Below are 22,517 nucleotides of genomic sequence, written 5' to 3'. Positions count from 1 at the left end.
ATATACTTTTTGTGGTGTTCATAAATAGCAATTAGAACATTATTTTTGTAATGCATGCGTTATTTTTTATTTTTTGTTATACTCCTATTTAATTAACTTGTAAGGTACCATTCCGATCTAAAATTAAGTATATTGGGTTTTTCTGCAGTCAGTGTCCTTGTGACTGTCGGTGTGTACACATCCCATCAGTTGTACGTGACAGCTTACCGCTAGCAGCCGATGAAGGGTGGTCCTCTGCTAATCCCAGCAGTTAGAATTTTGGTGCCCAGAAATGTTTCGGTGTGTGGTGGTACTTTATATGCAACTTGTTATTTATATTTATACTGTACAATAACATAGATTTTATAAATGTTCTGAGACTTGCAGTAAAAATACGTGGTCGTTTTTTGATTTTTATCAAATAGATACTCCCTTTCTAATTGTTGTATATCCTTTTATCACTCAATTTTGAGCCTGTGAGCAAAATTTAAATAATAGGTTACACTGTTTCTGTTTACACCATTTAAGATCTAAGTAGGAAAATAAACAGCTAAGGAAATCTCAGGTCTTGTACTTAAGGCTGGTTGGTTTTAACTTTAAAACCGAAGGATAACCAAAATAGTCGTATTAAAATGCTGCTCCTGTCATCCTCGTGCAAAAAGCCCTTCGGTGTTTCTTACTGACCGAAGGGACACATTGCAACCCTGACATGACCTTGGAGGGCCTTCCCCTTCGGTTTCCCCAGCACCGTGTCTGCCGCTGCACCAGCCCGTGGCAGGCAGTGCGCTCGGCGTCCGGGGTGCCGGCCCCAGCCTTCCATTCAGGGCCTGCACTTCACGTGTGCACCATACCTGTGTTTCCTCAGGCAGGGAAGAGCAGGCATGTGTGGGGGGGGGGGTGTTCGCACGTGCCGCGTATTCAGCCATTGAGGGCGCTGTTTAATTTTTCCGGTGCCATCTCCTTTAAGCCCCAAGAGAAGACCTTCTCGTGGTGTTATGGGGTTTACCTTCTCTAACATTTCCAAACGCTGTGGAGTTTTCTAGTAATGCTTCTGTCCTGTCTGGTTTGGGGGACGCGCGAGTCGGACAGCAGCCTTGCTCTTCGCGAGGTGCTGGGGGGACCCGGGGGTGCACACGGCTCTGAGCCTGTGCCCCGCCATCTCACGGACCCGGCTGCGCACTCTCAGGGAGTTTCGTTGCCCCGCAGAGCTTTTCTGCAGCTTTGCTATGTCTCTCTTGAAGTGTGTGCTCATCGAAGTGTAGGTACGGTTTTCAGCTAAAGTAGGTGCAAGTCTTATGTATAATTATTCATAGTTATTGAAGTAACATTTAATATGGGTAACCCGTGGCCGTTCATTCCGGTTCACGTAAAACAGAAGTATTAAGTAATCCCGTTGGCAGCATGGTGCTGAGGGGCTCCAGGTCTTCCTGCTCCGTTGCGCTTCCGGGCGGAGGGCTCGGGGGCGGCGTGGGGACGCAACGGGTCCGAAGGGCCTTCCAGAGCGAGTGAGCCGCCACGACTGATTACAGGTGCATTCTGAACAGAAAAGATTCTAAAAATGTGTATCAGTATTGATGAGAATATTTCAGAGTGTGAAGTAAGTTCTTCTGAGTGTTCTAAAAGGTGTCGGAACAGCGTTTCAGTGTCCCCGTTTCACACCATGAACCAGTTTATTGGCCTGGGTACCACTGCTATTAACCCCTCAGCGCGGGTTATTGTTGTATCTGTGCCTGAGACTGAGTGGCATCTACTGGATATTTTATATAATGTGTTCAAACATTAACACAGGGCATGCCTCTTAAAGTCCGGCTCTTAGGCATGTGGACTAAACTTAGCTGGGGACCAATTTTAGTGTTTATTTCAGACCCTTGGAATTTAAAACTAGAGGGTAACCTTAGATGTTACCTGGTTATATTACTGAATATATTTTTCATTTAAAAAATTGTTTAAACTTCCATTCAAGAGAAATCTTTCATGGGAGTGGGAGTCCAGTGAATACTGAGCTAAATAAACGCTGAGTTTGCCGGGAGGTGAGGGTTGGGAGCATGAAGGAGACTTGTAAGCCTTCCCCCCGAGATAGTGGTTCCTCGGGGCGTGGTCTGGGCGGGGGGCCCAGGCCCCGGTGGAAGGTCTGCAGTCGCACTCTCCACGATCACACACAAACTTTGTTAAGCCAGTTTCACTCAGCATCCTTGATGAAGCAGCAAAAATTATTAACATTTAAAAACCTTGCCCTGCACACCCCTCTTTTTGCTTTCCACGTGCAAAGCAGAACTGGGCAGCGGCAGGAGCCCACACCCACGCTGTCCCCGGAGGCGCGTCGCTGAGCTCCCGTGCCAGCTGGGCCTGGCCGCCGTCCTCACGGGCGCCTTCTCCTTGAGGGGCAGTGACAGGTGACAGACACGTTGCGGTTACGCAGTCCTCGGCACGTGGCAGACATTTTCTAGAAAACAAGCCTGTTGCTTTAAGGAAGTGTTACTTACGATAAACTTCAAGCTTCGTAGTAAAAAAAGTGGGGATTTTTAGAACTTGGTTCTGCCCCTGATCTGACTGAGCTTGGTGACTTCCCAGGAGAGATCGTTCTGACCGTACTGGCGGTGGTGTTCCCACGTGTGGTGTAGCGTGTGTGTGACGGACTGTGTCAGCGGTTGGAAGGGGTGCACACCTCCTGTGAACGGGTAGTTTCCCCGTGACCAGTGTGTGACCCATAAACGCGCGCACGGGTAAGACTTCCATTTAAAGTGCAGGAGAGCGATGCCTTTCACGTGAGTGGGAAAACATTAGGGCTGTGACCACATCGCCCCCTTTCCTCGCTCCACATCTGCGTTTGGGCTTCCTTCCTGTGTCCCACACAGGACAGCGGGGCACAGCAGGCTGAACGCAGGAGCAGGTGTTAGGGGTAACCTGTCTCCACTGAGCGGGGCATTAGTGGGTGCCCGCTCCTCACTGAACCTTCTAGTGTTTGACAGCAGTTATTCTTCTCATAACAGTGTTAAACCAGGCATATATTTAAGTTTTCCTCCACTTTCATTTCTTATATGACTGCTGTCTGCAGACATACCTCACACATACAAAACCGCTTTGGGGCCCAATAGCTTATTTTTCATGAACTTCTAACTTACATTTGCTGGGTGGCATCGGTTAATAAGGGTTCACAGGTGTCCAGTGTACAGCTCCGTGGCACGTGGTCTGTGGGTCTCGCAGTGCGCACCCCCCCGGGAAACCGCGGTTGCCAGGCTGTCCTGTGACGCCCCACGTGCGTGGCGCAGGGCGTGGCGCGGTCCTCCCCTCGGGCCTGCCAGCTCCGCGGTCCTGGCCGGCAGCCTCCCGCTCCGGTGCGCTGCTGCTTCCCCGGGCGCAGCTCAGGGGGACGCAGCTCGGGGTCATGCAGCTTGGGGGGACGCAGCTCGGGGACACGCAGCTCGGGGGACACGCAGCTCGGGGGACACGCAGCTCGGGGACACGCAGCTCGGGGGCACGCAGCTCGGGGGGACGCAGCTCGGGGGCACGCAGCTCGGGGGACACGCAGCTCGGGGGGACGCAGCTCGGGGCACGCAGCTCGGGGGGACGCAGCTCGGGGTCATGCAGCTTGGGGGGACGCTGCTCAGGGACACGCAGCTCGGGGGGACGCAGCTCGGGGCCCTGCTGCGCCCGGGACCGAGGGGCGCTCCCTACCTCGGGCTCGCGCCTGCCCTTGACTCCCGGCGTCGCTGGGGCAGCGCACGGGCGCGTCACCAAGCACCCGCGGGGCCTCGAGGCCGGTGGTTAGTGTTGGGCCGGGGCTGACGCGCGGTGGGCCGGCCTCGGAGCACAGAGCGCTTCCCTGGGGCGTCCGCTGTGCGCCGAGGGCAGGTGCCCCGGCTTCTCTCGGGCGCGGGGTGGGGGGGGTCTGCCCGGCGGTGCCCAGCGTCCCAGGGCCCGCTCTTCCGTCCCGGGCCTGCACGCGGTACCGACGGTGGGCCTTCCGGCGAGGCCGCGGCCCCCCGGGCTGCTGTAGTGACCTTCGCGGCTGGCCTGCGGCGGGGTTCCCGTCGGCCTGTGAGCCGCTGGCGGCCTCCCCACGTGCGGCCAGAATGAATAAAACCTGAGCAGCGAGAGGAGACCACAGCGTCTCACACTCATCGTGTCGCTGATGCAGCAGCGCGGCGTTTAGAGACTTCGAGACCCTTCCGTGGGCGCGCCGTCCGCGAACGGCGAGGGCCGCCGCTGTGCCCGCCGTGCTGGGTTTCGGCTGCGGGGCCGCAGGGCTGCGGCGGGCGGGGAAGGGCGCCCTCGCCCCGGGGCTTCGTGGGGGCAGAAACGACAGCCCTCTCGTCCTCACCCCGGGCTCCTTCGGGGAGGACCCGCCGGCCGTCCCCGGGGCGCGCACCGAGCACAGAAGCTGGTTCTCCGCGCCGCGCGCGCTGTGGGCGCCCCACGGAGCAGCCGAGGCCTGAGCCGGACCTGCGGCGGCGGCCTCCGGGCCCTGCTCCCCGCTCCTGGGACCTGGTTTTGGCGCGCGGGTTTCTGCTGGCCGTTCGTCTTGTAGTAACTGCGAGCTGTTAAATACCAGCCACAGAAACATCCCCTCGGAGCGGGGGGTTACTTCACCTGCTCAGTTAAAGTGATGCCAGGTAAGCCCTCCTAGCTCGGACGCGGGTGTGTTGCTTCCGTGAAACAGTCGGCCGCCTGCCCTTCGTTCCTCGTGTGCTTGCTCACCGACCCTTCCTGAGCGCCCCGGCCTCGGTGTGATGGGGCACTGCCCGTGGGTGGTTTTCAGTTGGGTGCCTACTCGTTTTGTTTAAGAACTAGTAAGCACCCCCCGTTTTAAATCAGGGTAGTTATAGCTGCATCCCCAGTATCAACGTGTATGAAAAAGGAAACTGTCAGCCTGGAAGTCTTAAATCTGGGATGGGGAAGCACCGCTGTTCTAAGGTTTTTTTTTGAGAAATTACTTTATAGTAAACACTTTAAAATCAACAGGGTTTAAAATAGGCTCTGTTAGTATCTTCATTTAAAACTCAGATGTGCGTGTAACAGAGGCAGCGTTTTGAGTGTCGCCAGTTCGTTGTGTTACTGCCTGACGGTCCCCCCCAAACAGCAATGACCCCGCAGGTGAAGCTTTGCTGCTTGTTGTCCGTGCGGCAAGGGACTGCCCCGTGATTACGCGCTCGTATCAGCCACTTAGCTAACTGGGCGGCGAGGTTGCTGTCTTAGAATTTCTGTAAGCAGCAGCAAGCTATTTAATAGAAATTTTTTGTCACTTTGATAGGTTTTCCATTTTTTTCATTTCTTGAACTTTCTGTAAGAAATTTGTAAAAAAATGGATGATTTTTGCAACCTTCCTCAAATAAAACAATTATAATTGCTACTCAAGTATTGGTTTTATGTTGTTTTTACCTCCTAACATACTAAAAGTTTATAGATGAAAACTTTTTATAACTCTGCAAACTTGAATTGACAAATTGATCATTAAGAGGTGACCTGCATAAAAAAGATAAACCTAAGTTAAAGGCTTGCATTTGCTTTGACTGCTTGCCTTTTTTTTTTTTTTTTTTTGAAGGGGTCGGTTTTCTTCTGGTGAGATTACTTTCTTTTGGTGTATGGCAGCGCTATCTCCGCTAGATTATTGGAAGACGTAGTGTCTGTGATGGGGGCCGCACCGCCTCCCAGCCTCTCAAGTGTCTGTTTTGTCTGGACTTCGCTCACGCGGCATTCTTGTGCAGAAGTTTCAAGGCTTTAGTCTGGGGCCCCGGGTCAAAGGATATGGCTCTTTGAAGGGGAGACAGGAGTTTTTTATGTTTTATTCACTAAGTAGTATTTCACTTCACATCAAAGAGCAGCAGCCTTTGAGCCCCTTCCATGGTGGCAGTTGAGCATGTGGGGTTCTTTTTTCAGGACTTTCACTAAGTATGGAATAATGTTTCTTCATGGTTTTCAGTCTGCAGATGCGTATTTATATTCTTGTATTTAGATGAGACTATTAAAATATAAAGAGAAAAAGCATTGATTATAAACGTTTGTTTGCGGAGAGTTTTATTTTAAAAAACTTACAATGTACTGCTCTCTTTTGGTTTTTACACTGCCCACAAGCTACCAAAAAAAAAGGTTAATAGCCTTTTAAATTGTAGCAATACTGTAACGTTTAAAAGTCTAAGGAAGGAGTGATGACTAATGAGTTTGGAAGTGTGAATTTTATCGTGAGGTGTCCGTTTTGTACTGGCTCTTCTTCAAGTACTAGAGGCAAGTTAGAGACGGGTCTGCGCTTACTTTGAAAAATACCCAAAACGCAAGTAATCAAATATGTTAAGACAATATAGCTGAAAGTAAATGTTCTTTCTACACTTTTGGGGTAGGTTAATGAATGTATTATGAACCAATAACATTAACTACACAATAAATGATTGCTTATATGTTTAGGAATTAAATTGTACTTAATATTTTCATCACATGACATATTTACCTAAACATATGAACTAATATTAAAATAGCTTGTTTTTATGTTTATGGATAAAAATACTGTTAAAATTACTGAAATTTTATTTAAATAGAACTAATTATCATTTAAAATAGCCGTATTTCTACTCAGTGACATCATTAGTATGAAAACAACTTCAGATAACTCATTTAACATTGATTAAAATAAGTCAGATCATTTACTATATATTTAAAGTAAAATTATATTGATAAATGCAGAACATTTTCTAAGTGTTCTCCCATGAAAATAAGTTATTTTCACATCACTGTGTAAAACTTGTACTTCCTCAGTACTCACAGGTTTTATATGCAGACAAGGCCGTTGAAACATGAAATAGGGAATGATCTTGATATTAAAACCGTTGAAGGAACAAAAGTTCTTTCCTGTACAGGATTCAGCCTTCTCTACTTGTGATTCTTCAGCAATTAAAGCAGATTTATTTTCCTCTTTGTTCCTACTTGGAATGCTCAGACAATGCTGGAGAACTGAACTGAATGGACTGTTTTATCTTTCAGACGCTTTAAAGTTCTGTGTACCAATTAGCCACGTACAGTAAAGGTTTAAACTGTTAATCGCCACAACATCTTTAATGCGGAGATGTGTCCGAGCCGGTGCTGCGTAACGGCCTCCATTGCGTCTCTTCGGGACAGGCGCTGGGTCACTTCTTTTCCTGCTTTGCCACCAGCTGTGCACGGAGAGTGTGGAGAGTCCTTGACACTCGCTTTCCAGAACTGGAAACGCTTGCGTGTTATTCTGTAGGGGCCTGGGCTCTCGGTAAAGCAGAACTGGAAATATCTTATTCGTTTGGGTTATGTTAAGCTTTTGGTCATATTTTAGTAATTACACAGTTTATGTGTAAAAGTACATTACTTTTCCTTGAGGAATTTAGAGTACATAAGCTGTATATTATCTCCCTGGAAATTGGTTGTTTTTAACAGAATATAATGATAAATCATCAGAGTTTATACCAGTATGTAGATACCGGATGCCATATTTTGTGCTGTAGTTGAGTGTAGGTTGGTGTTTATGTTGTTTCTTTCTTCAGTAGGAGACAGAGTATTTTGTTTTTAGATGTATAGCTTTTCTAATTGGCCAGCTTGCCAGTTGATTTCAGAACGCACGAATTCATCCGAGTACCCACCCTGAACCGGTTAGAGCCCCACGTGCATCGCCGCATAGGGCCTTCTGAATGAGGGCGGGGCGGAGGGGCGCCTTTGGGGGCCGGCGGTCTGGTCCTCTCTCTGCCACGTGTCGCTGGGAAGGGGGCGAGCCGGCCTCCGCGTCAGAGACCAGCAGATGTGGGCGCTGTGTCTGCTCGGGCTCCCCGCCGACGGGACTCGGGCTGTGCTCACTTCTGCCCTCCCCGCTCCTCTTCCAGGCCTGCAGACGCCGCTCCGGTCCCACGCTGGGGGAGTTTAGGAAACGGGGGTGGCCCTGGAGCCCCCCGTGTGCCGCGTGCTCTGCCTCCCTGCCGGCACACCCCTCAAGGAGTGCGTGAATAGGCTTTTTGTTCCGTTCTGGTCACGTCTCAGACTCGGCTTCTTTCCGTTTGGAGTATATTGCATATTAGTTAATGAGGATTTTTTATTTTAATGTCTCCAGTGAAAATGGGTATTAAAAATGGCCTTGGCTTTCTCTGAGCCACACGTAGGACACAGACATACCGAGATATTGGGCTGCCAGTGCTGATTTAAATTCAGGACCTGAGGATTTGATTCGTGTACTGATTTGCATCTATTACAATGACTACTGAGTCTGTATTGTTATAATTAAAAACTATCAATTAATACGATTTTTAAACCTGATTGAGTAGCTTGAGATTTGACATTCACAAAAGTAAAGTGAGGTTCCTGGTTTGGTTAGCATTACGGGGTATTAGATACTCAGACATGGCGGGTGTGGCCTCCGGCAGAGGGGTTAGAGATGCACACTCCTCCTGTGACAGCCTCCGGTTTGTGCACACCCTGCAAGGGCTTTGCTGTTCCGCTTTTACTCACCCTTATTTATAACACAGAATATCACGCTACTTCCTCGTGGGTCCGCCATCTGAGCACCTGCTCCGTGCCCTGGGGACTTGGCAGTACAGTCACCAAGGAAAGCCTCGCTGCCCTCAGAGCGTGTATTTCTCACGTGCGTGTGCATGTCGCCTGAATGGGTAGCTCGTTCAGGCACTTCATGGCTCAGTGAACGTTATGGAAGAGACTCAAGCCAGGCGGCGGGATGGAGGGTGGGTAGCGGGGTCGGATGTCCTCGGGGCCTTTATCGGGCAGTCGTGGGGAGCTGGCTTGAGAGGGCCTGGAGTGTGGACTAGGTCTGAATGGTGGGAAGGAGCAGCCATGTGACAGTCCCAGGCTGGGGTGTCAAGGGGAGGGGAAGGTAAGGCCCCGAAGTGCAGATGAGCTGGCAGCACTCAGAGGAGAGAAGGGGAGCTGTTGGCGGGGCTGTCGCAGGTGAAATTTTTACTCCTGTGCCTCAATTTGGTATTCGTGAAATAATTTTTGTAGTTTTCTACAAGTGATTACATTTTTAACAACTACGTTAAAAAAAATTTTTGTCCTTGCATTTTAGGTTTTCCATACGGTATAACAATTCAGTGAGTCTTCTGTTAAAAAGTCTTCTGGTTTTGAAATTGCTTTTTGATTAAAGGTCCTATTGAGACCTGGGACACTGAGTTCGTCTCCTTCCTCTGGTCCCCCACTCCAGGCCCCCCGCCAAAGGGTGGGAAGCGGGTGATTGGTCACAAAGGTGAAGAAGGAAGAGCCAGTGGCTGAGCAGCTGTCCACCAGTTTGGTGCTGACAAAGGGACACGTGGGGTCAAGCTTCTGCCTCTTGCTGCTTCCGGCTGGTGTCGGCAGGGTGACGTCTGTGTTGCTTCACCTGCGGCTTGGAGCGGCCCCTCCACCTTCGCGTCGTCGTGACTCTCATCCTCGTTTGCTGGCGGCGTAGCTGCAGCCATCTGTCCGGCTTTGCATTCCTGGCTGCGTGTGTTGCCCTCACCCCGTCAGTGCCCCCTTCCAGCGCCCAGCGCCCTGGCCCCTCTGCCCGTCCGCCCTGCCTGTCTGTCAGTCCACGGCTCTGGCCACGTGTTGGCGGTGACCTTTTCTTCTTTTTTGTACCTTGTCTCTCCTACCGCCCTGGTTCTTCCCCCCTCCGTCTCTGCCTTCCCCCACACTGGGTAACTTTGGTCCTCCTTCCTCTCCTCCCAACATGGTGGGACACGGTGGCAGGGCTGTATCAGGAGGAGGGACAGAGCTGGCCCTGCCCTCTCGTTGCTTAGGTCCGACTTGCCCCGTGGGAACATCCAGGACTTCTGCAGACGTTTACTAACTGGGAAAAGAAGTGCTATGATTTAAACCTTATATTATGATTCTCTTTGGCTGAATCGGAATTAACTGAGACAACTGTTTAGATTTTTCATTCGCTGTTCAGACCCTGGGTCCTGGGGCGTCTCGGAGGAAAAGATGGCCTCTAATTCCAGCGGTCTCATGTTAGGTGTTCATCTGTGTGTGTGCACGTGTGTGTGTGTGTGGTGTGTGTGTGTGTAGTGTATATTTAACAGGCTTTGTCATGTAACTTGTCTTCTGTAATAGCGTTTTACGAAATCGTTTTATATTACTCTCCATAGATTCTGACGGAGCAGTTGTGTAGATGTGTTGCTACATGGTTATCATTCCAATGAGAAAATATTTTTAGTTACTTATAACCTACTTTTCATGGTGGGAATTTTAAATGCATTATTCTAAAGAAGTTTCTGAAGGCCTTATTCATATTATGATATGTTATATTTGGTCATTAAATATATAATTAAACTTTTATTTACTGATTTCAATAGTAAAGCATGCACATTGTAGAAACAGTGACTTGGGAGTGTCAAAGTATAAAGAAAGTTAAAGTCACCTTTTATTTCATAGTGTTGGTAAATTTACTTCTTTTTTTTTAAATTAATTAATTTACTTATTGGGGGTTACCCCCGAATTTACTTCTTTTTTATATGAATATTTAAACATACCAACTTCCAAAATATTTATATATATAACACAAATCATGCTTTATAGTTTGATGTCCTGCTTTTTTACTTTATTTGCATTGCATTGTGAATATTTTTATCTTTAAAATTATTCAAAAGCATAATTGTAAGTGGCTATATAGCTTCCCATTGTATGGCTATATCATAACATCTGTTGATACACAGCAGGTTGGTTACAGCCTTTCACAGTTACATGCAATGCTAGACCGGACCCCTGGACACCTACAGCAGATCTTTAATACTGTCTTTGTTGTGGGATCGATTCTTTGAAGTGGGGTTACTAAATCAAATGACTTCATATTAATATTAAAAATTATCTTATGAGGACAAGTGATGAGGAGCACTTGGAATTAACCCCATATAATTTGAGGGGACGACTCTTCATAGCCTGTGCTGCTTTTCTGGTGCACGCGGCCCCGTTCGGTGGGCGCCTTCCACACTCTGACCCGTTGATGTCACAGAGTCTACCTAACAGGGAAGTACCAGACGTCAGGGAGTTAGAAAGTAACAACTCTCATTGTGCTTGGGTGGTGCAGCATTGACGCAGGAAGTACTTAGAAGCTTAGTACGTTTTCAGTTAGTGGATACATGGATTGGTGAGATTTCTATCGTAAATGTTTAAAATATTAGGCCAATGCATAGCCATTAGTACAACCGCTGTTACTGTTACTTTATAATGCGTTGTAACAGAATTTTAAATAAAGGATGTAGCTGAGGCCGTTATGAAAGACTCTCCCTATTTTATGTCGTCTGCGTTCTTGATACGAAGCCTTTCCGGAGCAGTGCCCGGTGACCACGCACTAGCATATCCACAGTACTTCATCATTTATTTGGGGAGCTCCATCATTTCTGACCTCTAATTTCACGTCATTGTAGTCAACAACACACTCTTGATGATCGCAGGTTTGAAATTTCTGGAGATGTTTTTTTTTTCCATGGCCCAGAATGGGGCCCATCTCGATTAATGTTCCATGTACACTTGGAAAGAATGTGCTTTCCATTTTCTAATTTGGGGGTTCCATATACTTCAATTAAGCTTTGAGTTGGTTAACAGTGTTTTTTGAATATTTTTATCCTTGTATACTTTCCTCCAGCCTGAAGAATTTCCATTTAACATTTCTTGTAGTGCTGATCTCTTGGGACAGAATCTCTGAGCTGCTTCTTATCTGTAAATACCTTCATTTTGCCTCTGCTTTTGAAAGACCTTGACTTAGCTCAGGCCTCCATAACAAAATGCCATAATCTGAGTGGTTTAACAGAAATTTATTTTCTTATCATTCTGGAGGCTAGAAGGCCAAGCTCCAGATCCCACCACGGATGGTTTCTGGTTATATCTGTGTCTCTGGCTTGTAGACAGCTGCCACATCATCGTGCCGCCCGGCGCTGGGGCGGGGCAGACCGGTGCTCTGGTCTCTTCTTATCACAGCGCTGATCCCCCCCATCAGGAGCCCACGCCTAGAGCTGTCTGACCCTAGGTGCTTCCCAAAGGCCCTCTCTGCAAGGATGGTTATATTGGGGGTGAAGTCTTCAATATATGAATTTGGGGGTTGGGGGAGCACTAAATTTTACGGACATTTAGTCCATAACAGCCTTTTTATTAGAAATAGAATTCAAGGTTGAAGATTTTTATATTAGCACTTATAAGATGTCATTCCATTTTCTTTTAAAAAACTGTGGTGGACGTACATAACAAAGTTCACAGCTTGAACTGATTTTCAGTGGACGATTCAGTGTCACTGAGCACAGTCGCAGTGTGGTGCGCCATGGCCACTCCCCGTCTCCAGAGCTCCTCCATGGCTCAGACGGAAGCTCTGGGCCCCTCCAGCACTGCCTCCGGTACCTCTTCTCGTGGCCCCTGGCTGTCTTCATCATACCTCCTGGCTCCGAACCACCTCCTGTCGGTGCCTCAGTCCGCAGCCCCGTACTCCCGGGCCTGGCCTCGTTCATTCAGTGTAATATCTTCAGGGTCCCTCCAGGGTGCAGTGCATGTCGGGATTTAACTCCTTTTCAGGGTCAGATAATATTCTGCCGGATGCCGTCCAGCCATTTATCTTCGGACAGGCCTGTGTGTTGCGCCTGCCTTTCGGCCGGTGTACATACTGTGCTGTGAACATGGCTGTGCAAGGATCTGTTCTAGATCCCCCTTCCCCTCCTCTGATTCCTCTGGTGACCAGATCATCACATCAGCAGGAGGCAGATGACAAGAGGAACTCAGACTTAATGTCATGCGCACAGCCCCCGCCCGTCCATGAGAAATCAGAGATCCCACGTACCTGAGAGGCTCAGACACAGACAGAGGGCTGAGGAGGGAAGACACCCTGAGCTGGGGTGGGGTCGGGTGCTTTGGGGACTTCAGAGGTCATTGCAGGGTGGTAAGAAGCGCAGACATTTAGTAAATAGAGTCCTGCCCTGTCTGATAGACAGGTCAGAAGCTACCTTGGATAATCTGAGGAACAAGGCCTCTGATCGGATTCCTCTGTGACGTCTAAGGGAGGAGAGACACTTCTCCTGAGCCTGCAGCCAAAATGGCCTGAGTTCACAGTGATCTGCGCCCCGCTGAGGCTCATTCTGAACCCCCACAGCTACACGGGGTAGGAATCCGACAGTACTTGCTACTCCCACGCTGTTGCAAAGAGAGCGTACATCTGTATGATATTTGGAGTTACGTTTTAAGCAGTTAATTAGATTTTAGGTGTTACCTTTTCATGTCCGTTTGCTCTGGTTGCAGCTCTTGTCAAGGAGCATGACATCATTTGGGTCAATTCTGAGGTAATTTGTTAACTTTCTATATGGCTTTAAAGTCAGAAATCAAACTCCTGTCCTTCATAGTATGGAAGAGTGCACACTAAATAAATTCAGGTCAGTCGCAGATGCCTGTCTCCCTGGGCCTTGGGCGGGCGCGGGAACCTGGCCCGCACTGTGGGCGGCGACACAGAATCTTACCGCCCATTTGGAAAGCAGTTTGATGACTTGTCAGGGACCGTGGAAACGCTTCTAGCCTTTGACTCTGTTCATTGTGCCCTCGGTGACTGGCCTTAGAGGAGTTGGGGGACTGAGGTTTCATTGCAGTATCTGTACTTAAAAAGCAACAAGAAACAAAACAATTGATTTTTCAGTGACAAGGAGGGGGCTAAGACATAATGGCACATCAACTTAATAGATTACTAACAAGGCTGTTAAAACAAGAAATTTGGAGACTGGGCAGCCCCGTGGAGAGTGGAGTGAGGTGACCCCTGCACGTAATCAGTGCAAAGTAACGTTACGATTGTGATGACGTGAAATGGGGGTGGACGTGGGTAGTTATTGGCGGGGAATAGGGTTAAGGAAACAGTTGTTAAAGTATTAAGCATGTGAATATATTTTTTAAGATTTCTCTTTAATATTGTTATTAACAGTATCTTTGAAAAATAATAAGTACCTTAAAAGATCTCTCTCCCGCTTTGGTCAGGGATCTTCTGATACTGCCTCACCTTTAAAACCAAGCGCACGGCATATATCATATTTTCCTTCATGCCCTGACTTAGTCCTTCCGAATGGTGCCGTAGCGTCGGCTTTGCGGGACACTTTTAAATGCGCCGCGTTCTGGACTGGCGCCGCTCAGCACCACACAGGCAGCAAACGGTGGTGCTCGGGGTCCCCCGGCCTCGTCTGAATCGCAGTTCCTCGCTCTGCTCCGGTGCGGCGTTCCCTGGCAAGGTCATTCAGTGACCCCACTGCCCTGCTCTGGGAGCGCAGGGTACAGGCCTCTGAACGTGGGGAACAAGGCCTTTCCGTCCTCCGCGGCCCTGGCCGAGATGGCTTGGCACGGCGGTGTCTGTCACCTCGACCTGAAATGAGCGAAGGTAAATTGCACCTCATTCCCTCACGTTCATGGGTGTCCTGGGCTTTTCAGTAAGTGGCTGGTGTGCTTATTAGAACATTTATTTATCATATATTATACTCACTGTTTTTCACATATATAAGAAGGGGAACATTCAGGCCTTATTTTAAAAGAAAAGCTAAGTTTTTCTCTCCTCCAGACTTGAAGCAACTTGTGACTCAAACTGCAAAATTCTTTGTTGTACTTTAACTACTAACTCATATTTTTCAAAAAAGATTTTTTGCACCTGACACCAGCTTATTACTGGTTTAGCCCTTTAACGCGCTGTGGCGATTGTCATGAGAACAGAGGTCGTGTCTATACCATGGAGCCTGGTGCCCAGCGTCTAGTACATAGTAAGGAGGTGCCGAAAAGTAGGGTGGGTTAATGAGACGTTCTTTTTATTGTGCAAGACTCGCACTTTGCATACATTATTTAGTCCGTGTTATACCTCATTTAGTGGATTTTCCAGGTGCTGATTTAGGAGAAGCCTCCATCTGCCCGAAGCTGTGAGTTGGGATTGTCACTCAGCTGTGACCCAGCCCTTAGTGGGGCCCTCGCTGCACTGGGCCCTGCGCAGAGGACCCCCTGGGAGTAACGCAGGTCGCCTCGGGCTGAGGCAAAGCTCTCGTTCCCTAGATCGTTACTTGGTACAGGATTAGCAGTGTCGTTTGTAGGACCCATTGCTATCTGACAACAATCCATTTAAAACTGACCTTTTGATTCCATGACGGCTTTGCCCAGTACGCAAAACCAAGTGGGAGTCTCGTTCCCACCCCTGCTCTGCTGCCGGGTGGGCTCCCGCGGCAGCGCGCTGCTTCCACAGACAGAGGTGGGCTCTTCCGGCACGGCGCGGTTTTCACAGCTTTGACTGCCTCTGAGTCACTGTGGCCACTCTCAGGAAGTATGTGGCGTGCTTATGTGTTAAGTAAATACATGTGGTGTGCTGTCAACTCTTTGTATTTTTCAAACTGTAAAATTTATTTTACAAAATGTCATTCATTATTTATGAGACCATGTGATGGGTTTCCTGTGTTATGTATCTGTAGGGTCCTTAAAGTTTTTGTTACAGATCTAAGGTTCTTTTCCTTTCAGCATCTTCCATGGTCGACGTAGAGTGTAAATGCGATCATCACAGTTAGGTAAGTTCAGCTCTAACATAAAGTTGAACACGTAATTGATAACTAAGAGCCTTCAGTAGAGTAAGTCTCTATAAGCAGTATTTGCAGTGTTCCAGTCTGCGCTTTACTAAAATTTCTCTCTTTTAAAAAACATCCTTTTTATTGAATTTATTGGGGTGATACTGGTTAGCAAAATTATACAGGTTTCAGGTGCGCTATTCTACTGATCTGTAATAACAAGCAGCTTATTGACCTTATTACCAAAAAATACCTGGTAGAAATGTTGGCTCTTTTGAATGTACTGAGAGACCCATCAAAACTTCATCCAAAGTGGTGAAAACCTTTTTCCTCTATTTCTCCTTATGACAAGTCTGAACTATTAAGGTTAAGTGGGTGGGGCAACCGGAAGTAATGGCCAAGGCCGGTGGCATTTTTGTGGTTTAATAAAGGCAGAAGCTAATTATTCCGTTTCTGTGTGAGTGGCACAGTGCCAGGAAGGAGGTCCCTGCAGAGCCGCGGCGCTCCTTCAGTGTTACCCTGATTCACCAGAGACACAACTGTCACAGACAAAACTTCTAAACTTGATACACAGCCACAGAAGTGCGGGGGCCTTTGTTGGGAGCGCTCGCAGAAGAACTCCTTTGTACGCGTCCGCCGGCAGATGACGGACAATGATGAAAATTTGATTCTTTGAAGTCATAATAGTCATTGAAACGTGTGAAATTCTGGTATTGAAAAGAGAGCAGCCAGCAAGGCTCTAAATCCTGGGTGGCTGCAAGGAGCTTGCTGGGAGGTTCGTCTGCATTTTGACACAACTTCCCATTGCTTGTTCCCTGTGTCCTTTGTTTAAAAATAAAAAAGTTGAGTTCACACAAGATAAATGGGAACAGTTGATAACCGGGTCATGCAGTTTTGATGGGGAAAACTTATATTTTATAGTGAAAATTGGTATTTGAAAGAATAAAGTTCACTTACGTATACTGGCATGTACTTTCTTAAAGATTTCTAAAATTTCTCTCCCACTGAATCGCGCTTGTAACATGCTAGGCCAGCCTTCCCTGCAGCTCCTCCAGGGCCAGAAATTGTGGGGGAGCGGCTGCCCAGGGGCGGGGCTCTGGGCGCGATGTGTGTCTTTTCAGCCGCAGATGCCGTTGGAAGGCCCAGTCATCTCTGAGTCGGAGGGTGTGTGACTATTTAAAATGGCGTATTTGCAGGAGGTTGTGTTTCTGCTTTATTCTATTAAGATGGAATATAGGTTTCATGTTTGACCCAACTGCTTAAAGGTCCCGTTTTAAAATTCAGTGTGTCTGAGTACAGTGTATGTAAAGTAACGTGCTTTATTAGAATTTACAGGTAATCGTTAACCGGTGAGTCGAGGTTCTTCAGGTGCTAACGTGAAGGTTTCTTCCACCTCCTTGGATTTCACTTCTTGCGATCATAGGAAGTTTGTGAATTCTTATTTTTAAGTTTCGTATTTTACCAGTAAAATGAGATCTATGAAAGTGCACTATTGACATCTTCAGAGCATTTCTATCTTTCATGAGTAGGTTTTGTAAAAACGGCAGCTGACCTCTAGTGTGATACAGAAGTGGAAATCTGGAGAGACTATTATTAGTCCCATGTAGTTTAAATCCTCTGCAGACGTATTTATTTATTTTGCAAAAGTTGAGTCACAGGTGGGTCAGTGAGAACCTTGTAGTTCTTTTCAAGTTTACTTTGTTTTAATCGCGTCTCAGAGCAGGAGCTTGAGCCCATTGAAGGGTCGCTTCGAGGACAGGTCCTTCTGCCGCGGGCTGACGTCGTGCGCTTGAAGTGACGACAACGGGGTGTCGGGGTGCGGGCTCCCAGCACAAGCAGGACCCGGCGTTTCCGGGCTCCGGGCCCTTCCCGGGCAGACACGGGAGCAGCGCCGGCCCCGCTCCTGTCCCCGCGGCCGCCTGGCCTGGGGCCTGGGACCTGGGACCTGGGCTCCGGCGCGCAGACACCCCTGTACCCCGCCGCCGGCCCTAGCGGGGCGCAGGGAGCGCTGAGCAGACGCCACAATGGGGGGAGCCCGGGGCCTGCGCTGCGGGTCTTCCTGGGAGCCCCGGCGTCTGCTCCAGGCCCTGCAGCCCCGCGCATGCGGTGCGCTGGTGGGCTGCCCTGCTCCCCGGAAGCCGGGCTCGCCGTGTCGCCCTGTGACTCACGGGCTGGAGCGGAGCAAGCAGGGCGCTCCCTTACCTAGAAGTCCGCGCGGGTGGGGGAGGCGTTCGTGTGACGGCCGCCGGCGCTGCGCTGGCTCGGGACGCGGGCGCGTCCTGCGGCCTCTCCGGCAGGGCAGTGTGTCCTCGAGAGTCCCTGCGTGTGGCAGTACTGGACATGTCTTTGAAGTGGACCTTGACCACTAAAAATTACCACGTAAAATCTTAAAAAAGTATATACCACTTGCACTCATTCTTTTTTAATTTTATCCTTATATAAAAAGAAACTTTAAAAAAATGTTGGTAAATACTGTAAGTACATATTTGTGTAGATATTTATATGGATCATTGTGATAGTTTATCCAGACAGGTTTTGACAAAGTAACCACTTAATATTAGTGCAGAGGATCGGTTGTCAGCTAAAATAACTTTATAAAGAATTGTGGGGGTTTTTTAATTTTATTCTTTGGGTAGAAAGACTAGTTGAGTTAGAAATGCACTTAACTTTTTTATCAATATGTATTTTAGTGCTGAGTATTTATACTAATTCTTTGGCCCACAGCATTGATTAGAGCAGCACTACAAATAAGCATTAGCCTTTAGGAGGAGAGGTTCAGTTACAATGAAATTAAATCTCACGAAATGGATTAAATTTTCTAGTTTTGACAAGCTTGGTATAATCCTTTCCATGCTAATTCTGTTCTTTTTAACCATCCACTTTCTCATTCATTCACTTATTTTACTGCTGTTGTGCAGCATCTTAATTGTTTAAAAACCCATGAGTTATCCCTGGCTGGGGTGGCTCAGTTGGTTGGAGCATCATCCTGTAAACTGAAAGGTCATGGTTCGAATCCCAGTCAGGGCACCTGCCTGGGTCTCAGCTCCGTCCCAGTCGGGCAGGGCTCAGGCGTGAGGCAGCAGATTGGTGTCTCTCTCACATTGATGCACCCCCCCACCCCCCATCTGAGCATGTCCTCAGGTGAGGGTTTAAAAAAACAATACATTAAAGAATGACTAAAACCCCATGAATTAGACATGACTATAATAATTTTGTAAGGCAACATTCTGTTTACATGTTTACCAACTTTTTAAAAATAATTTAAAATTTTTCAATTACAGTTGACATACAATATTATAGTTTTAGGTGGAGCCTGGGGAGGCTGCTCGTTTGGAGGGGCCACTGGGAGAGGTTCTGTGGAGCAGGAGCTGGGTGGGGTCTCAAGCGTCGCAGGGTGGGAAAGGCTTAAGGAAGGAGCTGTGGGGCCTGCGGGCACTTTGGTCCTGGAAGGAGCTGTCCCAGCCCTTTCTCCTCCTTCGGTGCAGTTCCTCCCTGTGGTCCCTGGTGCTCCGCCTTTGCCCTTCAGCCCCTGTGCCGCCTGGGTCTCCAGCAGGCCTGCGTCCCACTCAGACCCTGCCCCGGCCCTTGTCATCGCCCAGCGTGCGTCCTGCCTGTGCAGTGTCTCCGCCCTTAGTTACAGGACTTCTGCGCAGCGGTCTCGGGTGGTCCTCGGCGCGGGCGGTGACTTCCGTGTGTTTGCGCACAGAGTTCGCGGTCTCCAGCCAGCTCTGTAATGTTTACACCAGTGAGCAGACCGCGACTTTAAAGCGCTTCCTTTATAAGAATGATACAGTTGACGCGAGTGTGATTTTTGATAGACTGAAGTGTTTAACTATTACTAAGTGGTGACTTAAAGTCTGAGTTACTTTATTATTTTATGTCTCCTCTGCTGTGTAATTTGATAAATATATCTAATCTGGGGCATCAGAACTGTACGCATTCATCAGTTGAGCATTTGATACTGGGTAGAACTATAAAAAAGAGAGAGCCAAGTAAGTTACCATTTTTTAATATCACGTTTCTTCAAAATCATACAACTTGGGGGGCTTACCTTTTTAGGTAGATTTGATGCATCATTTTCTTTTTAGCGGGTTTCACCAAAGGGAGGCAAATCAAAATGCTGATTAAAATTTATGTCTCCTCTGCTGTGTAATTTGATAAATATATCTAATCTGGGGCATCAGAACTGTACGCATTCATCAGTTGAGCATTTGATACTGGGTAGAACTATAAAAAATTGAATTGATTTTAATTGTTTGCAAAAAGATTCAGACCTTCCTCTGAACAGAATGCCTTGTTGTAATCACTTTGATACAGAAACCGCTGGTAAAGGTTTTGTTTTCTTTTTAATTTAACTATTTTAAAAATATCCTTTACTTTTAATATCCCTCCACATTTTTCCTGTGCTGACCAGCTGTGCCTACCTGCTCATGAAGTAAGAGGCTATTGACCGTGTACCCACCTACCAGCAAACTTGAGAAATTGCCCAAAACGTTCTATGAGCCTTTCCTCTGTACTCTACCCCCCCATATACATTTTGCATATAAAAACGGCAGTTTTCACGGTGAAATAGAAGAGTCAGGAGGTAAGCCAAGGGCTCTCCACAAAGCTCAGTTTCCAGATTAATCCGCGGCGCGGGGCGTGAGCGCAGACAGCAGCGCAGGCCGGCGCGGGCGCTCACACCTGTCGGCTTGCTTCTCCGTAGGACATCACCACGCTGACGGGGGTCCCGGAAGAGCACATCAAGACGAGGAAGGTGAGGATCTTCGTCCCTGCCCGCAACAACATGCAGTCCGGGGTCAACAACACCAAGAAGTGGAAGATGGACTTCGACACCAGGGAGCGCTGGGAAAACCCGCTGATGGGCTGGGCGTCCACGTGAGTGCCCCTCTGTCGCTGCCGGTTCACGCAGGTCCGGGGCGCTCTAGGGCATCCCGGTCCGAGGACAGACAGACATGTAGCTGCAGTGTGCGCGTTCGGTCATGCCAGCGTGGCCCAGCAGAATTCACCACAGAAACCACTGTTCTCAGGGTGCTGCTCACCGACTGCGGGCGTGCCCCCCGAGCTGTGTGCACGCGTGCGCGACGGCTGAGCCCTGCACTTATTTCTAAGTTAACATAAAACTTCTTGGAAAAGTAGCTTCGGTGTGGCAGGGAGGAGACTAGATGAGAGGACGTTAGCTGCGTGGCGGAAGGTGTCAGCGGCCGAGATCTGTGATCAGTGAGCGCGCAGGGGGACAGCGGCCCCCCGAGTCGGCCCCTCAGTCCCTGCCGTGGGACGCGGCCCCCGTGTTCCGAAGGGGACGGCCTCCGGCTGCGCTGGGAACTCGCCGCCCCCAGACCCCCGGCGTGCTGTGCGTGCCCCGCGCCGGCCGTCTCCCGTGAGAACGAGGGGCGGCTCTTACATCTTTCCTGTTGGTTCGTTCATCGACCTGTTCATTGGTGGCCTTTGGTTAGTTTTCACTGGGGTTATTATGCGAAATTCTAAAACAAAGAACCTGTGCGTGCCTTTTGGTGAACACAGGACTTGTTAGGGTGCCAGTTAACCCCTGAAACATTAGTTGTCAGTTAACCAGACGTTGTTATATTAAGAGGTCGCAGTGAGCTATTAATTCTCTATTCCCTATGCTTATCTGGTTAATACCAGTATCGGTATGATGAGCTTGGTTCTAGCAGACAGTTACGTTACTGACGGAAATTGGGGAGGATGTATTGTATGCTTTGCTGGGGTGGGTCTGTCTCAGTCTTCCCCCCGGTCTTAGCCCTGGAACATAGTGTTAAAAAATAACGAGGCGTAGCCTTCCTGAGGTCTTGACATAAAACACAGGGTGTTTGCCACGTCCCCCTTCTAACTCCGTGGGACCCAAACTCAGTCTCCCCTGTACAAGCAAGCAGCCGCTCCAGTCCGCTCCACTCTTGTGGGGAGCCTAGCCTGGCCCCGCGCGGCTCAGGGGCTCCCGCCGCTGCATCCCTCCGCCGCGTCCCTCCGCCCCACTGCTCTGGCCCCGGAGCGGGCGGCTGCTCTGACCGCCCCGAACGCCGTCCTCAGGCCCCGTGAGGCTGGGTGTTCTGCGGAGTCCTCGGTGCCCCGGGCGTCGGGACGGGAGAGCGCCTTCGTCCGCTCCGGGGGGGCTCTGTCTCCCAGAGGCTGGGCCCTCTCCGTTTCCCCGGCTCCTGGTCACGCTGACTCCTGCACTTTTGTTCAGAGTTTATAGCTGTTAGCAGGTGAACCTGCCGTTCCCCATTCTGAAATCTCGCTAAATGAGACCCCAGCAACTAAAACCTAAAAACGTAGGCACCAGTTATGTTTAGTAAAGACTGCAGAGAGAGGTTACGAACGGGGGTGGGCACAGAGACTTCTTGGGAAAGACTGGCCTTCGCTGTGAACAGCGAGAAGGGGTTGGGGTGGACCTTGCTACGCTGAGCTGGGGCCTCGCCCCGAACCCCAAGGGAAGGGGCAGGTGAAGCTGGTGGCAACTGGGGCCCGGGGGGGTGTGGCTAACAGAGTTTTCCTTCTCCTTACAGTTTTCCCTAGCTGGGCTCATATCAGATTAGTAGGGACAGATTAATGGGAGAAATCAAATTTTAATGTGTTCACGGGGAATTCACATAAGCATGGAAGTTCTAAAGACAGACAAAAGTGGGTATGTGCGCCATTTGGGACCAATGAGAAAAGGCGGGAACAGGATCTGAGATTTCAGGTAACTGAGGAAGAGAGACAGACGTGCCAGGTCGCCCAGAAGCAGTGGGGCACGGGGACCCCACCCACCTCCGGGCCCTGCCTGTGGCCCTCCCGCCCCCGCACGCAGGCGTCCAGCACTGCCCCCCGGAGCAGCCTTTCCCTGGCTCCCGTCTGTGTCTCTCGCCAGCTTAAAGCAGGGTCCCCGGGGCACAGGTCCGGGGGCACAAGCTCTTGGGCCCCTTTCAGAACACACAGGCTACGTTTAGAGGAACAGTTAGCAGTCTGGTGTTGAAACAGTTAACAGTTTTAAAGCGTTTATTTGAAATAAGATCTTTTATCAGTAGTATACTTATTTGATATTATAGCAAGTGTTTA

At 49.0% G+C, this 22,517-nt stretch overlaps 1 protein-coding gene across 1 annotated transcript in view; it reads left to right on the top strand.

Annotated features, from left to right (window-relative positions):
* The window catches only part of NDUFS4 (NADH:ubiquinone oxidoreductase subunit S4), a 67,385-nt gene that overhangs the window by 26,601 nt on the left and 18,267 nt on the right, over positions 1-22,517 (top strand). The window contains exon 3 of the mRNA XM_090278860.1: positions 20,167-20,339. Coding sequence (XP_090134986.1) covers positions 20,167-20,339 — 173 coding nt within the window. The remainder of the gene's footprint in view (positions 1-20,166; positions 20,340-22,517) is intronic.

This window comes from Furipterus horrens, unplaced genomic scaffold (assembly GCF_987537825.1).
Source record: "Furipterus horrens unplaced genomic scaffold, mFurHor1.1.pri manual_scaffold_5, whole genome shotgun sequence".
NCBI classification, from domain to species: Eukaryota; Metazoa; Chordata; class Mammalia; order Chiroptera; family Furipteridae; genus Furipterus; species Furipterus horrens.
Note: the sequence above shows the minus strand (reverse complement) of the source record. Positions and strands in the feature narration are given on the sequence as shown.